The sequence below is a fragment of the Saccopteryx leptura genome, chromosome 2, assembly GCF_036850995.1.
Source record: "Saccopteryx leptura isolate mSacLep1 chromosome 2, mSacLep1_pri_phased_curated, whole genome shotgun sequence".
Taxonomy (NCBI): Eukaryota; Metazoa; Chordata; class Mammalia; order Chiroptera; family Emballonuridae; genus Saccopteryx; species Saccopteryx leptura.
Window position 1 is genome coordinate 182,526,052 of NC_089504.1, and position 24,400 is coordinate 182,550,451.

The 24,400-nt window shown below is 49.3% G+C and overlaps 1 protein-coding gene and 1 non-coding gene across 3 annotated transcripts; one reads left to right on the forward strand and one right to left on the reverse strand.

Moving 5' to 3' along the window:
- Window positions 1-117: 117 nt before the first annotated feature.
- Window positions 118-15,077, reverse strand: ITGB7 (integrin subunit beta 7). Of its 2 annotated transcripts, XM_066369618.1 has the most exons (17): window positions 14,936-15,077; window positions 14,668-14,834; window positions 11,230-11,433; window positions 9,255-9,456; window positions 9,002-9,172; window positions 8,046-8,287; window positions 7,526-7,684; window positions 7,162-7,257; window positions 6,931-7,020; window positions 5,372-5,518; window positions 4,869-5,062; window positions 4,280-4,503; window positions 3,827-4,046; window positions 3,486-3,694; window positions 3,008-3,168; window positions 2,283-2,368; window positions 118-2,176 (listed from the first exon to the last, which is right to left on the reverse strand). In XM_066369618.1, exons 3-16 carry the CDS (start codon window positions 11,428-11,430, stop codon window positions 2,303-2,305), a joined length of 2,382 nt encoding a protein of 793 aa, XP_066225715.1. In that variant the 5' UTR covers window positions 11,431-11,433; window positions 14,668-14,834; window positions 14,936-15,077; the 3' UTR covers window positions 118-2,176; window positions 2,283-2,302. The 2 variants fall into 2 exon arrangements, with proteins under 2 accessions (XP_066225715.1, XP_066225714.1); XM_066369617.1 differs by having other exon boundaries at window positions 118-2,368; window positions 14,936-15,076.
- Window positions 6,419-6,494, forward strand: TRNAP-GGG (transfer RNA proline (anticodon GGG)). Its single transcript has one exon. It is a non-coding gene; the product is annotated as a tRNA-Pro (tRNA).
- Window positions 15,078-24,400: the final 9,323 nt, after the last annotated feature.

The window sequence follows — 24,400 nt, forward strand, 5'->3', positions numbered from 1 at the left end:
ATCTGATCTGACCTGTGGGGCTGAGAGTAATCATGAGACTTGCTGGACCTGACCAAGCTGTTAGTGAGGATCTGAGGTGGCAGCCTCTAGGAAGTGTGGTTTTCTTTTCCCAGAAAGTTGTAAGGAACAGCAGCAATAAGCTCCTGGTTGTTACCTATTCTGGAGACAGTCCTGCATACATCTGAGGTGTGAGGATTTCAGGGAAGGAGAAAAGAGGCATGGCAACTTACAGGTTTTCTCTGACAGCATCTGAGATCCTTTGCAGAGACTGGGGAACATATTTGCTGCCTTTTGCTCTTCTAGCTTTAGTAAAGCTGGCACTCCTGTTGGTTGCGTCCAGAACCTAGACCTCAATCCTTGGATCGGCACTGTGGTCCCTGTAAGCAGGGCATCTTTTTGCATGTGAGCCATCCCCCTTTTCCTGTGAGAATCCTCTGCCCCGGCTGGAATTTTTCTGTCATTCACCTCTGGGAATATATTCTGGGAAGGAGGATACATTTAGAAAACTGCCCTCCCAAGAGCACTTTTGAAAATGGGAGCCCTCACTCCCTACCACGTGCAGCTAGACTGTTGTGAGTTAGGGTGAGTGGGAGTGAAGAGAATCATGTGAGTGATCAATGCCCCTATATGTGTGAATGTGTGTTTGGGTCAGAATGTGCCCTGGCCCCCAACAGGCCTCAGCTTCCTGTTTGAGAAAATGGGAAAAGGAAACTGAGTTGATGTGCAGAGCCATACCAGAACCATCCCTGCCAAGAATTAGGTGTGGGGGAGACTCAGGAGCAGGTGGTTAGTTCATTTGTCCAGGTTCTGGGGCAATAGATGTGTAAGGAGAGAGGAGCAAAGGTGAAAGGAGAGGTTTAGCACCCAGAGGGCCCAGGAGCCTCACTTATACCCCAGGGAAACCACAGACTAAGAGTGCTGTAAAGGCTCCTGGGCCCAATGCCCCACCCTTCGCTTACTGGGAGGGGGTCAAGCACTGGAAAGATGCCTCAGGTGTGTCCGGAGTGAAGGGAAAGGGAGATAGGCTCTCAGAGACCAGGACGTGGAGTTTGGGGACTTAGGAAAGAGTAGCAGCAGTTCTGGGTGAGCTGGTGTGCCAGGCCCTACCAGCCCTGCCCTTCCCAGCACCCCAAGTCTTTTCCATCCACCCCCAACAGCCATCACTTAGCTACTGATTGTGCCCCATGGCTTGGTGATGGGAGGGTTAAATGAGGTGCAGATGTCCACAACTTTTAACCCTCTCCTCAGATGCTCTGCCTCTGCTGTAGCTCTGGGGCTTTTACCTTAATCCCTCCTACCCTTCCTGTCTGCCCTCTTTTTTTTTTTTTTTTTTTTTTTAATATACTTATTTTGCTATTGAGGGGGGAATATCAAATGAACAAAATCATTTTTAAATGGTAGTTTTTATAAGATGTTACAAACTTGTATCTTTTTACCATTAAAGTGCAGTGTTTGTTCCTTCCTGATATATTTAGGATATTTAAATAAAAAGAAAATGAGGCTTTTCTACATATTATCCTTTGGGGAAGCTTTTTCACTGGAGACTATGTATTCCCCCTCCCCCCCCAAAAAAATACAGCCATCCCACAACCTCAAGTATCCTATAAACTGTCACTTCGAAACCCCTTTCTCAGCCCTGGCCAGGTAGTTCACTGGATAGAGCATCTTTCCAGCACAAGGTCACAAGTTCAATCCCCAATCAGGGCTCATACAAGAAGCAACTGAGTGCAAAATGAGTTCATGCTTTCTCTTCCCCTTTCCTCTCCTCCATCTCCATAGGCTAGCAACAAGTGGAATTAAAATGGTATCAATTCTGATAAAGAAAAGCCCTGCAGAACAGGACAGAATTAGGGTTGATACCAACATATATGTTATTTCTTAAAGTGTGGTTAGTGCTCCTTCAGCTAGTGAATTGGGAATTCACTAGCCCGCCCACCAGCTGCTTCCCAGGCAGCCACATACTGGCGCTTTAGTACGTGCAAGTTTGCGAAGTTCTTGCCCTTAATTGGCAAAAGGCAGCCCAGGCTTCATAGCCTGCTTTCGCCTTGGAGTAAAGCAAATGACACCTGTGATCTGAAATAAGGCGCTTTATTATATACATAGGTGGGGTAATCCCCACTCCTTGTGAGGTAGGGAAGCAAGGTTGTAGCAGGAGGCAGCCCTCTTGGGTGTCACTCTGAGAATGAAGTAGGTGGCGATTATAGTTTCCTACTAGTCTGCTACCTGACCCCCGATTCCCACCACCCTCCCAGCCAGAAGAACCTTGAGGTGAGTATCCTTACCCCCTTCAGAGAAGGGGGTTTCATGTTGCTTGAAAGCGGGGATTGACAGTGGTCGTGATCGCGCTTTTGTAGAGAGGATTGTTGTCCTGGGAAAAAGATTGGGAATGATGAGGGAAAGTCCCAGCACTTCTTTATCTAGTCCTAAGAGCCAACTTAGAAGGAGCCAGATCCCAGGAGCCAGTGGAAATTAGCAGAGAGGTGGGACCTAGGTGATTGGGGCAGGGGGCATTGAGTCAGGACTGAGGGTGGAATGAGAAAAGGAGCAAAGAGGGCTTTAGCGCTGGCTAGTTGGCTCAGTGGTAGAGCGTTGGCCTGGCATGTCCCAGGTTTGACTCCCAGTTAGGGCACACAGGAGAAGCAACCATCTCCTTTTCCACCCCTCCCCCTCCCCCTTCTCTCTTCTCTCTCTCTCTCTCTCTCTCTCTCTCTCTCTCTCTCTCTCTCTCCCCCCCTACCCTCACCCCTCCTGCACCCATGGCTCAATTGGTTTGAGCACATCTGCCTCAGGTGCTAAAAATAGCTCAGTTGCAAGCATGGCCCCAGATGGGCAGAGCATTGGCCCCAGATGGGTGTCTAGGAGGATCCCAGTTGGGATGCATGTGGGAGTCTGTCTCTCCCATCTTCTCTCCCACTTGGAAAAGATGAAAAAAAATTTTAATAAAAAAGAAAAAGGTTTTAACCAAGGAAAGCAAGACCCAGCCCAGTGAACTACAAGGCAGTCTTACCTGCTTCCAGTTGAGCTGCTGCTGCTCTTTCTCAAAGCGACTGTATTCTCGGCGGTCATAGATTTCCACTGAGAGCCGGTAAGCTAGGACCAGTGCCAGTCCCACTGCAACAATGCCCCCCACACAGCCTAGCACGATGGCCCGGGTGTGGTCTGCTCCCTCTATAGGAGTGAAACAACACAGACTTCTGGGGGCTGGGGCATAGGGCTTGATCAAGAGGTGCCCACAGTATGTGTGCAGCCCCATCCAATCTCCCCAGCCCTACCTGTCATTGAAAACAAAGGCAACCCAGCAGGGTTATCTTCAGTGCCCAGTTCCTTGCCTTGTCCACTTGATCCATTACCTCCATTTTTGCCTGGATCTGCAGCTCTGCTTTAACCCCTACCCTGGTTCCTCATTATCTTCACCTGCCCAACCTGAGATCTGAGGCCTACCCAGGGCTCCATTTGGCATGTCCAATGCATCCCTGCCCACTTACTCTCTCGGGGTCTCACTCTCAGCATGACCCTGCCTCCAGCTTCCTCTTCCACCAGGAAGAAGAACAGGTGGTTGTCCAGGGTTCTTTCTTTGCACCAGCCATTATCCAGGATAGGGGCCAAAGCCAAAGTCACATTGGCATGGGCACAAGCCATGCTGCAATTGGTGGCCAGGGGACCAGTTCCAAAGGCCCCACATTCTGCACAGCCCCTGTCCAGTAGACAACAATAAGTTACCAACTAGACAGTTGTCACCCACACCACATGCAAGAAAGGCAGGTGGCAGTGGCTCAGTGAGCCCCACTCTACCCCTGCCCCCAAAATGCAAGACCTGAGGCCTCACCTGTGTCTCTCGCATGGTGTCTTGCAGCCTGGGCACTGATCACAAAGGGGACCATAGTAGCCATCCAAGCAGTGGCAGCGGTTGCATTTGCAGTGTCCGTGCCCACTGCAAAGCCCTCCTTCAGGACTGACACAGCCATCCATGTCCCCACTGCACTCGCATGCTCTGCCCGTGTGGTTGTTGTGACAGTGACACACTCCACACTGGCAGTGGCCAAAGCCTGAGGCAGAGTCATGCACAAGGTGACAACCATACTCCCCTCACACAATGAACATCTCAGCCTATAGCTGACTTGTTCCTGTGCATCCAATTCCCTCTCAAATATACCAGATGCATGCTCCAGCCCTTACTCCAGAATCTCTACTTGCCCTTAGTGCCTTGAAGGTCCCAGAGCCTAAATATCTTTGGGAGAGCCACTCTGACCCCAACCTTCTTCGAAAAATTCCCAGGTACCTCCACAGAGGATGCCCTCATGTCGCTCACAGCTGGAATCATCACACTCGCACAGGCGCCCAGAGCTCTGTCCACTGCAGCTGCAGCGTCCACACTGGCACCGTCCCTTCCCGCTACACAGCAGCCCTGTCCCATTGGGGCCCCGGCACCCAGATTCCAGATCTGGGGAGGACAGCTCAGCCTCAGAGCATTCACAGAATCTACCCAGGCGGCCCGGGGCACAGCTGGGAGAGGAAGATAGGGGGAGGAGGAAAGGTGGGTCAGAGAGTTTGACCATCCCTTGACCTGTGTCTCCCAAGATCCTAAACCCAAGATCTCACAAGAGTTGGAGATAGGCAAGTGGCTGAAGGGATGTATATTATAGTGAAACACCAAGGAATAAAAGAGCAGAGGGAGTCCTGGTGGAAGGGAGGGTCTCAGCATATCTGAGAAACTTAGGGAGATGAAACTCAGGGTGCAGTCTAGGGATGTCTATGAAGAACTTGTCTAGAAATCCCAGTGGAAGGATGGAAGGAAGGCAAAGGCGGAGGAATACAGAGGCTGTATATGTGAGGAGCCACATAGGTAAAAGGAAGCAGGAGGCCCTCACCTGCACACACCACATTGTAGGTGACCCTGGCCATCACTGCAATGGGGAGCTGGGAGCTGTGTGTCACTGCAATTACAATTGCACACTGTGTGCAACTCTACAGTCAGCTCCTCTGAGAAGCCAAGAGCTCGGAACCTCAGAAGATGGGGCTCTGGGAGGCAGTGGGTAGCTTGGAGAGTAACCAAAAAATTCACCTGAGGATAGGATGGGCAAAAATCAGAGTTAAGATCATGCATGTGCCCGTGTGCACACACGTACATCCCAAACCTATTGATCATCCAGAACCCTGCTCCTTAATAAATTAAGGGACAGAGTCATGCTAACATCCATCTCCTAGCAACATGCTTGAAGAAACCACTCAATAAACCCCTTCAGAAAGGATGGATAAAGGACTGCCCCCATGCTTTGCATTGTTCTCTGTGCCTGCCCCCCATCTTTTCCTGCCTGCCTCAATTTCCCACTCTCACCCCCACTTCCTTCTGCCTATCTTAACTGGCTCTCACCGTCTGGTTGATTTGGACATGGTTGCACTGGCCCCGGTCCCCAGCCTCACCAGCCCTCTTCTCATGACCCTCACACTGAGATTCATAAGAGATGTGGACCCCAGGAGGGAGTGGAGAGTGTTCAAGGGTCACTGTGGATGACAGGCTCTGTGGGGAGAGAATGAGTAACCACATGAAAGCAGGACTCTGACACCACTTCATGACCTCTCCAGCCATTCCAAATTCTGCCAGCACCCTGCCCTCAGCCCACCTCGGAGCTCCTTCCATTTTGCCTAGTCTGGAGGCATCTCTGGAGGAAGGACCCGTGAGAACCTTGAGGGGAGTGTTGGGAGCCAAAGCCTCTAACAGCTTTTCAGTGCAGCTACAGCAAGGGCCTGCTGGGGGTCAGGGTTGACCAGGTGCTGTAAACATGCAATGGCTGTGTTTTCAGATCCCAAATCAGGACATATAACCTGTGTACAAACGAGGTCTAAAGGGCAATTCTCCCAGACTTTGTCCCGGAAAATTTGATATTGTCTCAGATTTCCTCACCATGGTTTTACGACATGGTTCCTGTCATCAAGAAGCCTAGAATGAAGTTACAGAGATAAGACCTAAACCCAAAAAACACTTAGGAATCCTTATGGTTCCTTCTACCTGTAAAAATTCTATGATACCTATGAAGAATATCTGAATTGTTTATAAGCTTAATGAAGGCAGGCTCCAGATGTTACAGTCTTTATGTACAAACTGACTAAGGTACAAATCCAGCCCTTCTATCTTTTATCTGAGTGACATTGGGCAAGTCACTTAGTTCCTTGTGTCTGTATCCCCATCTATAAAATAGGTATTAAACAGGGATTTTAGTAGGGTTAAATAAGATAGCAACCAGTATGTGCACTTAGAAGAGTGCTTGACATGTAATAAATGCCCAGTGAATATTACTTTTCTTTCTTGCCCAGAGCTGGGCTCCATTCTCTGCACAAATGAGATACTTAAGATTTATGAATGTAAGATAGACTGAGTGAATCAACTATTAAGGACAGTTATATGAAAACCGCAGGTAGGGCCCTGGCCGGTTGGCTCAGTGGTAGAGCGTCGGCCTGGGTTGCAGGAGTCCCAGGTTCAATTCCTGGCCAGGGCACACAGGAGAAGTGCCCATCTGCTTCTCCACCCCTTCCCCCCTCCTTCCTCTCTGTCTCTCTCTTCCCCTCCTGCAGCCAAGGCTCCATTGGAGCAAAGTTGGCCCGGGCGCTGAGGGTGGCTCTGTGGCCTCTGCCTCAGGCGATAGAATGGCTCTGGTTGCAACAGAGCGATGCCCTAGATGGGCAGAGCATCGCCCCCTGGTGGGCGTGCTGGGTGGATCCCGGTCAGGCGCATGCAGGAGTCTGTCTGACTGCCTCCCTGTTTCCAACTTCAGAAAAATACAAAAAAAAAAGAAAAAAGAAAACCGCAGGTAGGAGCCGTGGAGTCACCCAAAACGCAATTATTCCCTCTTAGTTCTGCCACCCTCCTGAAGGCCCCTTCCCACCGTGCCCCAATGCCCGCCCTCACCATTCTCCCCTCCCCTGGCCCCTCACATTATAAGCGTCCATGATGAGCTGTACCACATTGCTGGAGTTCTCACTCAGCTCCCCCACTGCAGACTTAGGGATCAGCTTACTCAGCTCCTGAATTATGAGGAGTTGAGGGAAATGTTGGTCACAACTCCAGAGAAATGGGCTTCTGGGGGTCTATAAGAGGAGAATGGGTCTTTGAGGGACTTGAGGGAGGCTCAGGGTGGGAGGGCCTGACATTCAGATAGTTCTCACCTGGTAGACTGGCAGTGTGGCACTGGTGACAGCAAAAATGGGCTGGATGTTTGCTGCAGAGAGAGCCTGGGCTACCTGACCCACAGAGGGGTAGTCCTGGAGCAAGAAGCAAAACAAGGTGAGCACAACAGGTCCTCCACAACACGCAAGATGCCCTTAGCCCAAGAAATTCAGGAAATGGGTTTCCACCAGCTAGAGGAGCTCTGGGGGAATGGCAAGGGGAGGAGGGCCCAGGGAGTCTGAGCAGTGGGGTAGACAACAGGGTGTTCACCAGTAAGGAGAATGAGGCTGGGGGGGGTGAGGTCCTGGGAGGAGGGGAGGTGTGACTCAGATGGAGAGCGGTTGGGGAAGGGTGGGAACTCACAAACTCTGGGCTGCGACTGTAGAGGCCATTGCTGTCCAAGTGGCAGTGCCCATCGCTGGGCATGAAAATGCCACCCAACTTCCCATCCCCGGCTGTGTGGAATGTGTCATCTGAAGTGAACACCAGCAACCGAGACACATTTCTCCAGCCAATCTGTTTCTGGGGTTGAGATGGGAGGTAGGCTGTGCACTGGGGCACAGCCCTTGAGCCACCCCAGCCAGAGAAGAAAGCCAAGAACTTGGCCAGCCTTCTTCTGAGTCAGTTTGTCTATACCCCACCTCCAGCACCCTGCTTCTTTTCCCTAGCCCCCAAAGCAGGGTTGCTGCTAGTAGAGGCCTTTTTTTGAATTAGAAGAACATGCCTCTTCCTCAAGATATTTTACTATGAAATTGTCAAAATAAATATGGAAACTACAGTGACTAATACAAATGGCATACCCTAGAATTATGTACTGCACAACCACAGGTGACAGTCTTGGCCCCAAACAGTCCAGATTCAAATCCCTGCCCTAGCTCCTCACCTGGCAGAGTGCAGCCTGCAGAATGGCATCAAAGCCACCTTCAGGTGAGTCCAGGTTGCCAGACACACTCTGGCGCCCCACTTCCCGCTCGAAGGCCTCAGCATCCCCAGTCAGGGACAGCACATGGTGAAAGCTGAAGGGTGGCTGGCAGCGCTCCAGCCGGGTGGGGCAGGGGTGGCGAAGCTTGGAGGGCACTGTGCTCACGAAGGGCAGCACCGTTTTGTCCACAAAAGAACCAAAGCCTGGGAGGGGGAGGTGTGAAAGCTATGCCAGAAGTCGCTGAACAGCAGCAGCAGGATGGAAGGGCCCCTGCTGAGGAGTAGGAAGGGAGGAGTAGAGGGGTGTGTGTGGGAAGTGTGTGGAGGGGTGATCTTAGAGGAGGTAATGGGAACAAGGTGTTCCTAGAGGACAGGGATTCTGTACCTGGCAGGGGCAAAGGGCTGAATCCACCAGCTCGGGTAAATGGAGAAGGGAGGAGATTAAAAGGGGGACACAGTGGGGGTCAGGCAGCATTTTCCTGAAAGCTATGGAGGAAGGTGGGGTGTAGGGTGTAGTAGCAGCATTGAGGCAAAGGAGGAGATAAGCACAGAATATGCAGCCCGGGACCTTCTCCAAGAGACAGGGGCATGAGACAGTGGCATCGGGGCAGTATCCTGAGTTGGGAAGTCTAGGGCACTGCCTGACCCCTGGGAGCTATCTGAACCAGTCTCTCCATACTCTGGGCCTCAATTACTCTTCCTGTAAAATGAGTAGTCCTACTGAACAGTCTCTTAAATCCCTTCCAGGTCTTATCTAGAGAATGGATGTCTTTAGGGAGAGATGCCAGCAACCTGTGGCCTATTAAAAACTGGGAGATGGCGGGAGGGACCCTTGAGTGTCCAGGACGTTGGCAGAGGCTAAGGCGGTTAAAATTAGAGGCAGAGGGCTGGTAGGTGGTGGGGCAGCGCTGGGCTCACCGATGCGCACAGAATGGGTGACCTCCTGCAGTCGCACCAGCAGAGCATGCCCGAGCTGGCGCACGAACTCCAGGTCGTCTTTCATGGAGTAGCTCAGGTCCATAAGGTAATACAGGTCCACAGGGTAACCCTCGGCACGGAGGAAGTGGACACGGAATTGCTGGGGCTCCCCTGGGGCAGGGCAGTGGAGGTCAGCAGGGCGCATTCGGATCTGCTCCCAGACCTCTGCCCCACTCTGCCGCCCCTCACTCACCCGGACGCAGTGTGACCCGCACCCGCTGCGGTGCCAATTGGGTGGCCCCCTCTCCCCGGGTGCCCTGGCTGAGCGGCTTGTCCTGTAGCACCTTCTGTTGGCCATGAGGTTCCTCCAGTTCCTCTGGGGGGCAACCCCGAGCCAGCAGCTCCTCCCGCCGGGAGCAGCGCCGCAACTCCGCCTCCCCGGATGCTGTGAAGTTCTGAACCCAAGGGTAGACACGTCGGGACCCTAGTCCCCCTGCAGACCACTCAACCCTGCTCCCAGCCTGCAATACCAGCCATTTTTAAATGCTCCCTTCTCAGTCAACTCCTTGAGCCTCTCTGATTCCCTCCCTTCTCCTTCCTTCCACAGCTGTCCTTGAACCACTAACCCTTTCTTTCTTGTCAGAGCCCACTTCCTATAGCACCCTCTCTTCTCTTCCCTTATCTCACTCCCTCTTTTCCCCAACCACCTACCCTTCCCCTTCCCCTAGGGCTACAGACTTCCTGTTGAGAATCTCAAAAAAGGAGGAGCCCTGCCTCCTAGTCCAACCTTCCCTGCTTGCTCTGGCCAAAATGGGAAGGGGTTCAGACTAAGACCTACAGTTCCTGAGAAAGGGAAAGGATAGGGACAGAAGAGGAGACACCATTTCTCTCAATATGTCTGGAACCCCTGGGACTGGCTGGGAAGCCACAGAGGAAGGAAATGGTTAGAGTGGCTTCTCAGCAGGTGCGTGCCTGACTCTGGTCTGGGGATTGGAGGAGGCAGACATACACAGACTGTCCCAAGAGCCCTCACCTGACCCCTCCGCTCTCTGCCTCCTGTAAGCTGTCTTCCCTTTTGATCCTCTCAGATTCACTATGTGCCTTTCTCCTGGGCCTGCTCAACCTCTGTAGCTCTGCCTCCTAGTGAGTTTGCCCTCAACTCATATCTCATCTAACTCCATTTTTCTGTGAATGTTCTGCTCCACCCCCATCTCAGGCACGCATCATGCTCTACCACTCTATAAGTCCTGTCTCTTTAAGGCATAAACAAAGAACAGCCTTGTTTCACCAGCCAGAGAGACACCCACTCCCCAGCATCCCTCTTGGCCACTAAGTAGCTCACGCCTCTTGCCCAAACCCACAGGTTTCCAACCCCTTCCCTGTCTGTAGCCCTAGGGGAAGGGGAAGGGTAGGTGGTTGGGAAAAAGAGGGAGTGAGATAAGGGAAGAGAAGAGAGGGTGCTATAGGAAGTGGGCTCTGACAAGAAAGAAACACACCCTTCTTTCTACCTTCCTAGTCACAGGCTGATAGATACCTAGGAACATATCCCCGCCGCCCCCCAACACAGACTCAAAAAACTCGGCCACACACTTTCTGCTCTGGATTAACCCCCAATGTGATGGTAGTTGGAGATAGGGCCTCTGAGAAGAAATGAGGGTTAGATGAGGTCATGAGAGTAGAAATCTCATGATGGGATTAGTGCTGTTATAAGAAGAGACACAAGAGAGCTTATCTGAAGCCCATCTGTAAACCAGGAAGAGAGCTCTTGCCAGGAACCAAATCTGCTGACACCCAGGCCTTGGACTTTCCAGCCTCCAGAACTGTGAGAAATAAATTCCTGTTGTTTAAGCCACCCCGTCTATGGTATTTTGTTATAGCAGACAAAGCTGACAAACTTTCTCACATATGTACATATATACCTCCACCTATATACACAAGTGTGAATTTCAATAAGAACATACTTCTTCCAAATTCATAGTCATAAATCTTGTCCATATACACACAAATATAAATACAGACATAAACATACATGCACAGGAGTCTTTCGTGCGTGTTTATGCACACAAACATGCAATCACACACCAGAGTCCTATGTACACAAACTCAGTCACACAAAGGGCTGAAGAGTGCACCCAGAAAAATCACAGTTGTGCCCACACACTCATACAGCCATATCCAGGCTCCATATACACCTCCACGTGGTTCAAAGGCCACAGGCCCATCTTTACCAGTTGCTTGCACCATGCACAGCTTGGATGTGAGAGGATACACTTCTGGCAGGAAGGGGCTGGCTGGCAGGATCCCAGCATGGACAGATCAGGATCCCCCCATTCTGTGGCCTCCCCTAAGGATGAGATCTTGGTGTCCAATTCACTCTTACTTCTGCTCAGAACCAGCAGGAAAACAAGGACCACTGACAAAGCCACCATGGTCTGTAATAGGACATAAAAGGAGACATATGGATCATTAGGGAGGACCCCCCTAAGCTCTCAGTCCTCTAAACTTAACTTGTGGTTGTCTCTCTCAAAACGCCTGACCAGGTGGTGGCGCAGTGGATAGAGCATCGGACTGGGATGCAGAGGACCCAGGTTCAAGACCCCGAGGTCGCCAGCTTGAGCACGGGCTCATCTGGTTTGACCAAAAGCCCACCAGCTTGAACCCAAGGTCTCTGGCTCGAGCACAGGGTTACTCAGTCTGCTGAAGGCCCGCGGTCAAGGCACATATGAAAAAGCAATCAATGAACAACTAAGGTGTTGCAACGTGCAATGAAAAACTAATGATTGATGCTTCTCATCTCTCTCCGTTCCTGTCTGTCTGTCCCTGTCTATCCCTCTCTCTGACTCACTCTCTGTCTTTGTAAAACAAACAAACAAACAAACAACAAAAAAAACCCGCTACCCTAGGGCCTGGCTGGATCGCTCAGTGGATAGAATGTCGTCCTGGTGCACCAAGGTCACAGGTTCAGTCCCCAGTCGGGGCACACAGAGAAGCGACCAATGAGTGCACAGCTAAATGGAACAACTAAGTGGAACAATGAATTGATGCTTCTTTCTCTCACTCTCTCAAATCAATGGAAAAAACAAAACAAACAAAAAAACTCTACCCCAACTCTTTATCTCTTTTCAAAGTTTCACTTCCCCCTGTGAAGTCAGCAATTTCTTCAAAATGGCAGGAAGGAGCAAGTAACCAGCCATGGTAGGGACCTTGGAAAAGACCCATTCCTGCTGTGTGCAGACTTCTAAAGGCCTGGGTGGGTAATATAGCCTAACCAAGAGCTTAGGGACTGGGCCTAGAGACAAGGTCTACATACAGGTCTATTCTCCAAGATTCCAAGCCATATTGGAAATAGAACCAAACAAGAAACAAGCAAGATTCTGGTCCTGGCCCTGGCCGGTTGGCTCAGTGGTAGAGCGTCGGCCTGGCATGCAGAAGTCCCGGGTTAAATTCCCGGCCAGGGCACACAGGAGAAGCACCCATCTGCTTCTCCACCCCTCCCCCTCTCCTTCCTCTCTGTCTCTCTCTTCCCCTCCTGCAGCCAAGGCTCCATTGGAGCAAAGATGGTCCGGGTGCTGGGGATGGCTCCTTGGCCTCTGCCCCAGGCGCTAGAGTGGCTCTGGTCGCAACAGAGCGACGCCCTGGAGGGGCAGAGTATTGCCCCCTGGTGGGCAGAGCGTCGCCCCCTGGTGGGCGTGCCGGGTGGATCCTGGTCGGGCGCATGTGGGAGTCTGTCTGACTGTCCCCGTTTCCAGCTTCAGAAAAAAATAAAAATTAAAAATTAAAAAAAATAAAAAAGATTCTGGTCCTGCCTCAGTCACTCTCTGGCTATGTGACAGGAATGACTTTCACTCTGAACCTTAGTTTCCACATGTGTAAAGTGAGGATGTTGAATAATCTGACAACTTTTGTAGCTTTTTGTTTTTGGTGGGTTTTTTTGTTTGTTTTTTTGTATTTTTCTGAAGTTGGAAACAGGGAGGCAGTCAGGCTCCCGCATGCGCCCGACCAGGATCCACCCGGCACGCCCACCAGGGGGCGATGCTCTGCCCATCTGGGGCATTGCTCTGTTGCGACCAGAGCCATTCTAGTGCCTGAGGCAGAGGCCACAGAGCCATCCTCAGCGCCCAGGCCAACTTTGCTCCAATGGAACCTTGGCTGTGGGAGGGGAAGAGAGAGACAGAGAGGAAGGAGAGGGGGAGGGGTGAAGAAGCAGATGGGCGCTTCTCCTGTGTGCCCTGGCCAGGAATTGAACCCAAGACCCCTGCACGCCAGGCCAACGCTCTACCACTCAGCCAACCGGCCAGGGCCTTTTGTAGCTTTTATAATCTTGAATTCTATAAAAGGGAAGTGGGTCAGAGGCTCTAAGTAAGGAGCGAAAGTCAGCGAGTAAGAATGAGAAGAAAGAAAGCTAGAACAGATAAAGGGATTTGAGAAAAGAGGCAAGGAAGGTTAGTTGTATTTGATTAACATGGTACCAAGAGGAAAAAAGATAAGATTATAAGAACTTTCTAAAGGTCTGATAACAAAAGAAAGAAGGGCAAGGGGTGGTAGAATGTTCTCTTTACTTTGCACAAAGAGAATCTAGAGTAGAGAGCCCGAAGGCAGGGTAATTCTGGGAATAACCTTTAAGGAAGACCAGCCAAATTTCTGATTTTAAAAAACTTATTAATTAATTAATTAATTTTATTTATTCATTTTAGAGAGGAGAGAGAGAGGGAGAGAGAGAGACAGAGAGAGAGGAGAGAGAGACAGGGGGGAGGAGCTGGAAGCATCAACTCCCATATGTGCCTTGACCAGGCAAGCCCAGGGTTTTGAACCGGCTACCTCAGCATTTCCAGGTCGACGCTTTATCCACTGCGCCACCACAGGTCAGGCAACTTATTAATTTAAAAACTTTTTTTTTTTTATTAAGTGAGAGGAGGAAAGGCAAAGGGGGGCGGGGGAGAAGGGGAGAGAAAACAGTTGGGTGCTTCTCCTGTGTGCCCTGACTGGGGACAAACCTGGGACATCCACACGCTGGGCTGACACTCTACCACTAAATGAACTGGCCAGAGCTTAATTAAAATTTTGAATAAGCAATCTATTAACATGATTTAAATAGCAAAAAGTTGCCGTGGCCGGTTAGTTCAGTTGATTAAGATCTTCCAACCAAAACAGCAAGGTTGCAGGTTTGATCACAATCAGGGTACACTCAGGAAGCAACCAGTAAATGCATGACTGTGTAGAACAGGAAATGAATGCTTCCCTTCCCCCTCCCATCACCCTTCCTTCCTCTCTCTGTCTCTATTTAAATAAATAAATAAATAAATAAATAAATAAATAAATAAATAAATAAGCAAGCAAGCCCTGGCTGGATAGCTTTGTTGGTTGCAACCTCGTCCTGGAGCGCAGAGCTTGCCAGTTGAATTCCTCTGTCAGGGCACATACAGGAACAGCTCAATGTTCCTCTTTCTCTCTGCCGTCCTCAAAAAAAAGAAAGAAAGAGAGAAAAAGAGAAAGAGAGAAAGAAGGAAGGAAGGAAGGAAGGAAGGAAGGAAGGAAGGAAGGAAGGAAGGAAGGAAGCAAGGAAGGAAAAAGAAAGAAAGAAAGAAAGAAAGAAAGAAAGAAAGAAAGAAAGAAAGAAAGAAAGAAAGAAAGAAAGAAAGAGAAAGGATAAAAAAGTTATGCCTGACCTGTGGTGGTGCAGTGCATAAAGCTTCAACTTGGAATGCTGAGGTCACTGGTTTGAAGCCCCAGGCTTGCCAGGTCAAGGTGCATACAGGAAGCAACTACTACAAGTTGATGCTTCCCACTTCTTCCCCTCTTTCTCTCTCCTCTCTCTAAAATCAATAAATAAAATCTAAAAAAAAAAAAAGAAAATCAAAAGGTTAAATCTCAATGGACTTTTTTTGTTTTTACAGAAATGGAAAAGCTGATTCTAAAATTCATATGGAGCCTGACCTGTGGTGGTGCAGTGGATAAAGCGTCGACCTGGAAATGCTGAGGTCACCAGTTCGAAACCTTGGGCTTGCCTGGTCAAGGCATATATGGGAGTTGATGCTTCCAGCTCCTCCCCCCTTCTCTCTCTCTGTCTCTCTCTCCTCTCTCTCTCTCCTCTCTAAAAATGAATAAATAAAATAAAAATAAAAAATAAAATTCATATGGAATTGCATGAATAGCCAAAGCAATCTTGAAAAAGAACAAAGCAGGAAGACTCACTCTTCCCAATGTTGTAAGACAGTATGGTGATGGCATAGGACAGGCATATAGATTCATGGAATAGAATTGAGAGTCCAGAAATAAATCCATCCATTTATGGCCAATTGATTTACAACAAAGGTGCCAAAACTATTCAATAAGAAAAAAATAGTCTTCAACAGATGATAGTGGGATACCTGGATATTTACATGTAAATAATGTTGGACTCCTACCTCACAACATATACAAAAATTAACTGAAAATGAATCAAAGGTCTTAAAAGAGTGGCCCTGGCCAGTTGGCTCAGTGGTAGAGCGTCAGCCCCACTTATGGATGTCCCAGGTTTGATTCCCAGTCAGAGCACACAGGAAAAGCAACCATTTGCTTCTCCACCCCTCCCCCTTCTCTCTCTCACTCTCTTTTCCCATCCCGCAGCCATGGCTTGATTGGTTCCAGCGCATCCCTGCATCTCCTGGAGCTGAGGATGGCTCCATGGAGCCTTCACCTCAGGCTCTAAAAATAGCTCAGTTGTAAGCATGGCCACAGATGGGTAGAGCATCAGCCCCAGACTAGGTTGCAGGGTGAATACCCCATCAGGGCACCTGCAGGAATCTGTCTTTCTATCTCCCCTCCTCTCACTTGGGAAATGAAGAAAAAAAAAGTGCTTAAACTATAAACTCTTAGGAGAAAATGTAGGGATAAATCTTTGTGATTTTGGACTTGGCTGTGGATTCTTAGCTATGACACCAAAAGCACAACCAGTAGACCTGGCTGGGTTGTTCAGTGGATAGAGCTTTGTCCTGGTGCACCAAGGTTGTGGGTTCAATTCCTGGTCAGGGCATATATGAGAAACAACCAATGAGTGCACAACTAAATTGAACAAATAAGTAGAACAAAGAGTTGCTTCTCTCTCTCAACTCTCTGGGGAAAGTAATTTTTTTAAAACACAAGCAACAAAATAAATAAATAGATAAATTGAGCTTCATCAAATTTAAAACTTAGCCCTGGCCGGTTGGCTCAGCGGTAGAGCATTGGCAGGCATGTGTAAGTCCCAAGTTTGATTCCTGGTCAGAGCATACAGGAGAAGTGACCATCTTCTCCACCCCTCTCTCTCCCCTTCTCTCTCTCTTCTCCCCTCCCACAGCCATGGCTCGAATAGTTTGAGCAGTTTGGCCCAGAGTGCTGAGGATGGCTCCATGGCCTCACTTCAGGTGCTGAAATAGCTCTGTTGCCAAGCAATGGAGCAGTGGTCCCAGATGGGTAGAGCATTGCCCTGGAGGGGGCTTGCCAGGTAGATCCCAGCACCCCACTGGGTCGGTCTCTGCCTCCCTGCCTCCCACCTCTCACTTAATAAAAAAAAAATTAAAACTTCATTTTTTTAAATATATTGATTTTAGTGACAGAGGAAGAGAGAGAGAGAGAGAGAGGAACATTGATCTGTTCCTGTATATGCCCTGACCCAGGATAGAACCTGCAACCTCTGCACTTTGGGATGATGCTTTAACCTGCTGGTCGGCAAACTGCGACTCACAAGCTACATGCGCTCTTTGGCCCCTTGAGTGTGGCTCTTCCACAAAATACCACGTGCGGGTGCTACCTCGATAAGGAATGTACCTACCTATATAGTTTAAGTTTAAAAAATTTGGCTCTCAAAGCTCACCAGCTTAGACCCAAGGTCACTAGCTCCACAAGGGGTCACTCAGTCTGCTGAAGGCCCACGGTCAAGGCACATAAGAGAAAGCAATCAATGAACAACTAAGGTGTCACAACGAAAAACCGATGATTGATGCTTCTCTCCGTTCCTGTCTGTCTGTCCTTATCTATCCCTCTCTCTGACTCTCTCTGTAAAAAATAAATAAATAAATAAATAAATAATAAAAAATTTGGCTCTCAAAAGAAATTTTAATCCTTGTACTGTTGATATTTGAATCTGTTGACTAATGAGTTTGCCAACCACTGCAGTTTAACCAATGAGCCTTCCAACCAGGACAAAATTAAAAAATTTTGTACATCAAAAGATACCTGGCCTGACCTGTGGTGGCGCAATGGATGGGGCGTCGACCTGGAAATGCTGAGGTTGCTGGTTCGAAACCCTGGGCTTGCCTGGTCAAGGCACATATGGGAGTTGATTCTTCCAGCTTCTCCCCCCCTTCTCTCTCTCTGTCTCTCCCTCTCCTCCATAAAAATGAATAAATAAAAAAAATTAAAAAACATGCCTCATGTTGATGGATTAAAAAAAAAGATACCTGGTCGCCTGACCAGGCGGTGGCGCAGTGGATAGAGCGTCAGACTAGGATGCGGAGGACCCAGGTTCAAGACTCCGAAGTCACCAGCTTGAGTGCGGGCTCATCTGGTTTGAGCAAAAAGCTCACTAGCTTGGACCCGAGGTCGCTGGCTTGAGCAAGGGTTACTCGGTCTGCTGTAGCCCCACGGTCAAGGCACATATGATGAGAAAGCAATCAATGAACAACTAAAGTGCCACAACGAAAAACTGATGATTGATGCTTCTCATCTCTCTCCGTTCCTGTCTGTCTGTCCCTATCTATCCCTCTCTCTGACTCTCTCTGTCTCTGTAAAATAAATAAATAAATAAATAAATAAATAATAAAAAAGATACCTGGTCAAGGCACATAGGAGGAGCAGCTAATGAATTCACAACTAAGTGAAACAACAAATAAATGTTTCTCTCTCCTCCTCTGTACTATGTCTCTCTAAAATCATCATTAAAAGAAAAACCGACATTTAAAAAAAGATATTATCAAGAGAGTGAAATGACAGGCCACAGAATGGGAGAAAATATTTACAAATCATATATCTGATAATCTATAATATATAAATAACTCTTATAATTCATCAACAAGAAGATAACCCTATTTATTTATTTATTTATTTATTTATTTATTTATTTATTTATTTATTTATTTATTTATTTTCATTGTTCTGAAGCTGGAAACGGGGAGAGACAGTCAGACAGACTCCCGCATGCGCCCGACCGGGATCCACCCGGCACGCCCACCATGGGGCGACGCTCTGCCCACCAGGGGGCGATGCTCTGCCCATCCTGGGCGTCGCCATATTGCGACCAGAGCCACTCTAGCGCCTGGGGCAGAGGCCACAGAGCCATCCCCAGCGCCCGGGCCATCTTTGCTCCAATGGAGCCTTGGCTGCGGGAGGGGAAGAGAGAGACAGAGAGGAAAGTGCGGCGGATGGGTGGAGAAGCAAATGGGCGCTTCTCCTGTGTGCCCTGGCCGGGAATCGAACCCGGGTCCTCCGCACGCTAGGCCGACGCTCTACCGCTGAGCCAACCGGCCAGGGCCCCTATTTATTTATTTATTTATTTTTTAAAAAATATTATGTGAGGGATGGGAGGCAGAGACAGACTCCCGCATGCGCGCCCATTGAGATCCACCCAGCAAGTCCATTAGGGAGTGATGCTCTGCCCATCTGGGGCCCTTGCTCCATTGCTCAGGAATAGAGCTATTTTAGCGCCTGACACTTAGGCCTCGGAGCCAACTTTGCTCGAAACCATTCAAGCCATGGCTGCAGGAGGGAAAGACAGATGGAGTGAGGAGAAGCAGGTGGTCTCTTTTCCTGTGTGCCCTGACCGGGAATCAAACCTGGGACTATCACATGCAGGGCTGATGCTCTATCGCTGAGCCAACCGGCCAGAGCCAACAACCCTATTTAAAAATGGACAAAGGGCCTGACCTGTGATGGTGCAGTGGATAAAGTGTTGGCCGCTGAGATCACCAGTTTGAAACCCTAGTCCTGGTCAAGGTACGTATGGGAGTTTGTTTTCTTCTTCTCCCCTCCTTCTCTCTCCCTCCTCTCTCTCTGAAAATTAATGAATTAAAAATAAATGAGCAAAGGATTTATTTTTATTTTTATTTATTTTTTATTTATTTATTTTTTTTCTGAAGCTGGAAACGGGGAGAGACAGTCAGACAGACTCCCGCATGCGCCCGACCGGGATCCACCCGGCACGCCCACCATGGGGCGACGCTCTGCCCACCAGGGGGCGATGCTCTGCCCATCCTGGGCGTCGCCATATTGCGACCAGAGCCACTCTAGCGCCTGGGGCAGAGGCCACAGAGCCATCCCCAGCGCCCGGGCCATCTTTGCTCCAATGGAGCCTTGGCTGCGGGAGGGGAAGAGAGAGACAGAGAGGAAAGTGCGGCGGATGGGTGGAGAAGCAAATGGGCGCTTCTCCTGTGTGCCCTGGCCGGGAATCGAACCCGGGTCCTCCGCACGCTAGGCCGACGCTCTACCGCTGAGCCAACCGGCCAGGGCCCCTATTTATTTATTTATTTATTTTTTAAAAAATATTATGTGAGGGATGGGAGGCAGAGACAGACTCCCGCATGCGCGCCCATTGAGATCCACCCAGCAAGTCCATTAGGGAGTGATGCTCTGCCCATCTGGGGCCCTTGCTCCATTGCTCAGGAATAGAGCTATTTTAGCGCCTGACACTTAGGCCTCGGAGCCAACTTTGCTCGAAACCATTCAAGCCATGGCTGCAGGAGGGAAAGACAGATGGAGTGAGGAGAAGCAGGTGGTCTCTTTTCCTGTGTGCCCTGACCGGGAATCAAACCTGGGACTATCACATGCAGGGCTGATGCTCTATCGCTGAGCCAACCGGCCAGAGCCAACAACCCTATTTAAAAATGGACAAAGGGCCTGACCTGTGATGGTGCAGTGGATAAAGTGTTGGCCGCTGAGATCACCAGTTTGAAACCCTAGTCCTGGTCAAGGTACGTATGGGAGTTTGTTTTCTTCTTCTCCCCTCCTTCTCTCTCCCTCCTCTCTCTCTGAAAATTAATGAATTAAAAATAAATGAGCAAAGGATTTATTTTTATTTTTATTTATTTTTTATTTATTTATTTTTTTTCTGAAGCTGGAAACGGGGAGAGACAGTCAGACAGACTCCCGCATGCGCCCGACCGGGATCCACCCGGCACACCCACCAGGGGCAACGCTCTGCCCACCAGGGGGCGATGCTCTGCCCCTCCAGGGTGTCACTCTGCCGCGACCAGAGCCACTCTAGCGCCTGGGGCAGAGGCCAAGGAGCCATCCCCAGCGCCCAGGCCATCTTTGCTCCAATGGAGCCTTGGCTGCGGGAGGGGAAGAGAGAGACAGAGAGGAAGGAGAGGGGGAGGGGTGGAGAAGCAAATGGGCGCTTCTCCTGTGTGCCCTGGCCGGGAATCGAACCCGGGTCCTCCGCACGCTAGGCTAACGCTCTACTGTTGAGCCAACCGGCCAGGGCCTACTAAAATTTTTTTTAAATAATCATCATTTATTATTATCTTTTGTTGCTTATACTCTTTCTAGAGATTGGTTTATGTATATACAAACTAGTGTGTGTGTGTGTGTGTGTGTGTGTGTGTAGAATCAAATGGTAGACTTTTACAATGGTAGAATACTTTACACAGTTTTGCATCTTACTTTTTTTTCTTTTAACTACTTTTCTTAGAGATCCTGCTACCCAAGAAAATAAAGAACTTCCTTGTTCATTTTTACAGTCACATAGTTTTCTATTGTATGAATATACAAATATATCTCTTATGATGGGGATTTAAGTTGTTTCTAATTGTTCACTATTATTAATAATGCCACAGTGAAAATTCAAATATTTATCATTTCACATGTGTGCAAGTGCATCTGTAGGATAAATCCCTGGAAGAGGATTTATAAGGTCAATAAAGAGGTATCATTTATAATATTGCTGAGTATTGCCAACATAACCTCCTTAGAGATAGTTTACATCCCCATCAGTGATGTATGAGAAAAGGTAGCTAATTTTTTGTCATGAAGCATCTGCCTCCTCCTCAGCCTGGACTTAGATTCAAATACAGATGCTCTGCAAAGAGTATGGGAAAAGGGTGGGGTGCCAAGTCGTTGACTAACTTGTCCTGCTCACCACCACCTGTGGCCTCAGGCGTAGAATGTATATATAACAAAGGCTCACCCTCCTGTGAGAGGCAAGCCCAGAGCTCAACCTCAGTGTAACCTCAGACTTGCTTGCTCTGCGCGCATGTGGTCGGGGAGGCTGGAGATGCTGCAGCAGAAAGCCATCTTTTGACTCATCTCTCACAGGTGGGGCTCCCAAGGCACACTGGTTCTCTGACCAAGATAAATCTAGAAACATCAAGTCCCATTCATTTCCCCTTTAGGGACTTCCTGGACAGTCCACCCCAGTCCCCTTCTCCTAATTCCTTCTTTCTCCTATTCTCCCTTCCTTATGCATACATGACCTGCCATGTCCTTTTTTATTTTTTATTTTTATTGATTTGAGAGCCAGAGAGAGAATATCAATCTGTTCCTGTACGTGCCCTGACCTGGGATCTAACTGACAACTAATGCACTTCAGGACGACTCTCTAACCAATGGAGCTATCTAGCCAAGGCCACCTGCCACTTCTCTTAATCTGCCTCACTCTCCACTTCCTATTCAAAAATTTGATTACATCTCTCTGCTGTTTTTCTCTTTATTTAGTCATAGTCCTTTATTTTGCTTCTTTTTCTGATTCTAACCATAGAATGACAGCACCTTCTACTTCAACCCCCTATTTCTACAAATGAAAACTTGAAGCCCATAGTGGTGACTTGACAAGGTAACACAGTGCTCTAGAGGCAGAACAGGAACTGAGACAGTTCAGGCCACATGGTTGGTTTGCTGCTTTCCTTCCCTCCAAACCAGGTTCCACCATCATCAAAAGTAGTGCCCTCTCCCCAAGCAGCCCCAATAGCCTCTACCTAACCCCCTTTCTTTTTCCTTGGTTGGGGGTGGGGGGTGAGGTAAGTCTTCTTTAGTGTCCCTTCTCTCCTTCGGTGGTTGTCCCATTATCCAGGACTCAATTCTGATTCCAATACACACCCTACTGTTCCCTCGGCAGCTGAGAAGCCGGACAGCTTCCCAATTCATCCAGATCATCCCAAGTCAAGCAGAACCGTCTGCCAGCCACTCGGAGTCACCAGGAGGAAAGGGAACTAAGGCACTGGGCTCCAGTCTCCCAGGAGTGTGGGGTCTGTGACCGAGGTTCCTTGGGCAAGGTGTCTCCTGGGTGGAGGATCCCCGCAAACTGCGCACGTGCCACACACACACAGCTCATTAAGCAGCAGGGATGGCAGCTGGGGAAGTAATATTGGGAGAACCCTACCTTGACATAACCCTTGGCACATGGCAGGCATTCAGATGATAGCACTCATAAATTCCCTTACCTCCTTTTCCTCCCTCCAGCCCCATTCTTGGGAAACTGATGCAAGAGAGATAGGTGGGGAGAAGGAGGGCTTATGAAACTGGAGAAGGGGACAAGACAGGGGATCTTAGAGATGCAGAAGGGAGTTCAGAAATTTCTCAAGTTTCAACTGAATTCTGGGTATCTTCAGGTCAGAACCCTCTTCGCAGGAGGCTGTCACAAGGTGAGGCCTGGACTAGGAAAGAGAGGCAGAAGGGCTGGTGCCATGGTACTCACAGGTGGGAGCAGAGCAGCCCTTCCTCCAGCAGCAGCAGCAGCCTTTGTGTACTGATCTGGGAGGCTGCAGAGGAGGAAGTGACACGCCTGGGGTGGGGGAGACTTGCGGGTGGTGGGGGTGACTGATCTAGAAAGTGGAACAGATATGGGTGGAACTGGGCCAAGGGAGCTGATGATACAGGGATCTAGATCATCCACTGAGCACCTCATAGTTTGCTGGGTGTATCATGTTATAATTAATCCTAACAGGAACCTCATGACATGTGTTAATATCTCCTCAGCCCCTCTAGTCTTACAGATGTAGGGGATTAGAGGTAAGAAATAAAAACTGCCCAAGGTCACATTGCTAGCAACCTGCTGGTCTGGGATTCAAATCCAAGTCTGCCTGCCTCCCAAGTTGATGGTCTGCCAAGTTCCTTATAAAGAAACACGAGAGGAAGGAAGAAATATGGAGGCACTAAGTACTATAGAAAGGGAGAAATTAGTGAGTATTGTTTATTTTGAAAACCCAGTGCCCACTGTATCATAGTGGGTACTTAACTACACTGGTTCTGGAGCCAAACTGCCCAAGTTAAATCCTGGCTCTATCACTTTCTAGAAGTGGAACCTTAACTAAGTTACTTACCCTTCCTGTGGCTGTCTTCTCTTCTGTCAAGTGGCACTCATAGATAGGATTATTGATAATTTAATGAGATAATCCACATCAATTGTTTAAAAGAGAACCTGGCACATACTAAGAACTCAATGAGAGAATCAGTGAGTAAGTAATGGAGGTGAAAAGTAGAGAGGTTTTGAGACATTCAAGGTCCAGACAGCTGGGAAGTTGAGAAAGAGGCACAGGGCCAGGCCCAGAGAATAAGAGTGGGCCAAGGAGCCAAGACAGTAGTGAAGCCTGGGAAAGGGGTGAAGGAGACCACCTAGGAGAAGCACAAAGTGCAGGAATGGCAGCTGGAGCCAGGGCAAGGATAAAGTCTGTTGGAAGATAGGGCTGTGGAAAACATTTGTCTCTGGCCCACACTTTACCAAGGAGAGCCTTGAGAAGGAACTGGACATGAGGTCTGTGTTCGCAGGTCTGCCTCCTTTAGCAAAAGGAACACTTCTTGGCCCTGGCCGGTTGGCTCAGCGGTAGAGCGTTGGCCTGGCGTGAGGGGGACCTGGGTTCGATTCCCGGCCAGGGCACATAGGAGAAGCACCCATTTGCTTCTCCACCACCCCCCCCTCCTTCCTCTCTGTCTCTCTCTTCCCCTCCCGCAGCCAAGGCTCCATTGGAGCAAAGATGGCCCGGGCGCTGGGGATGGCTCTGTGGCCTCTGCCTCAGGCGCTAGAGTGGCTCTGGTCACAGCAGAGTGACGCCCTGGAGGGGCAGAGCATCGCCCCCTGGTGGGCAGAGCGTTGCCCCTGGTGGGCGTGCCGGGTGGATCCCGGTCGGGCCCATGCGGGAGTCTGTCGGACTGTCTCTCCCCGTTTCCAGCTTCAGAAAAAATACAAAAAAAAAAAAAAAAGGAACACTTCTTTCAGGCAGGATTAACTGAAGCCACAGAACCTGGCGAAGTGCCCATCTTGTAGCAGGTGCTCAGTAAGTAGCAGATGAATTATAGGAGTGTAGCTGCTGAGAGGAGAAACTGGTGTGAGAAGGGGCTCCTTCTCTGGGTGGGCTTCAATTGGCTTCAGGTTATGGGACCTTTTACCCTTCCCCCAACACCAGAGGTTACCATGGCAATGACCTTCCTACCCCATATGCTCTGTGGTTTCCTCTA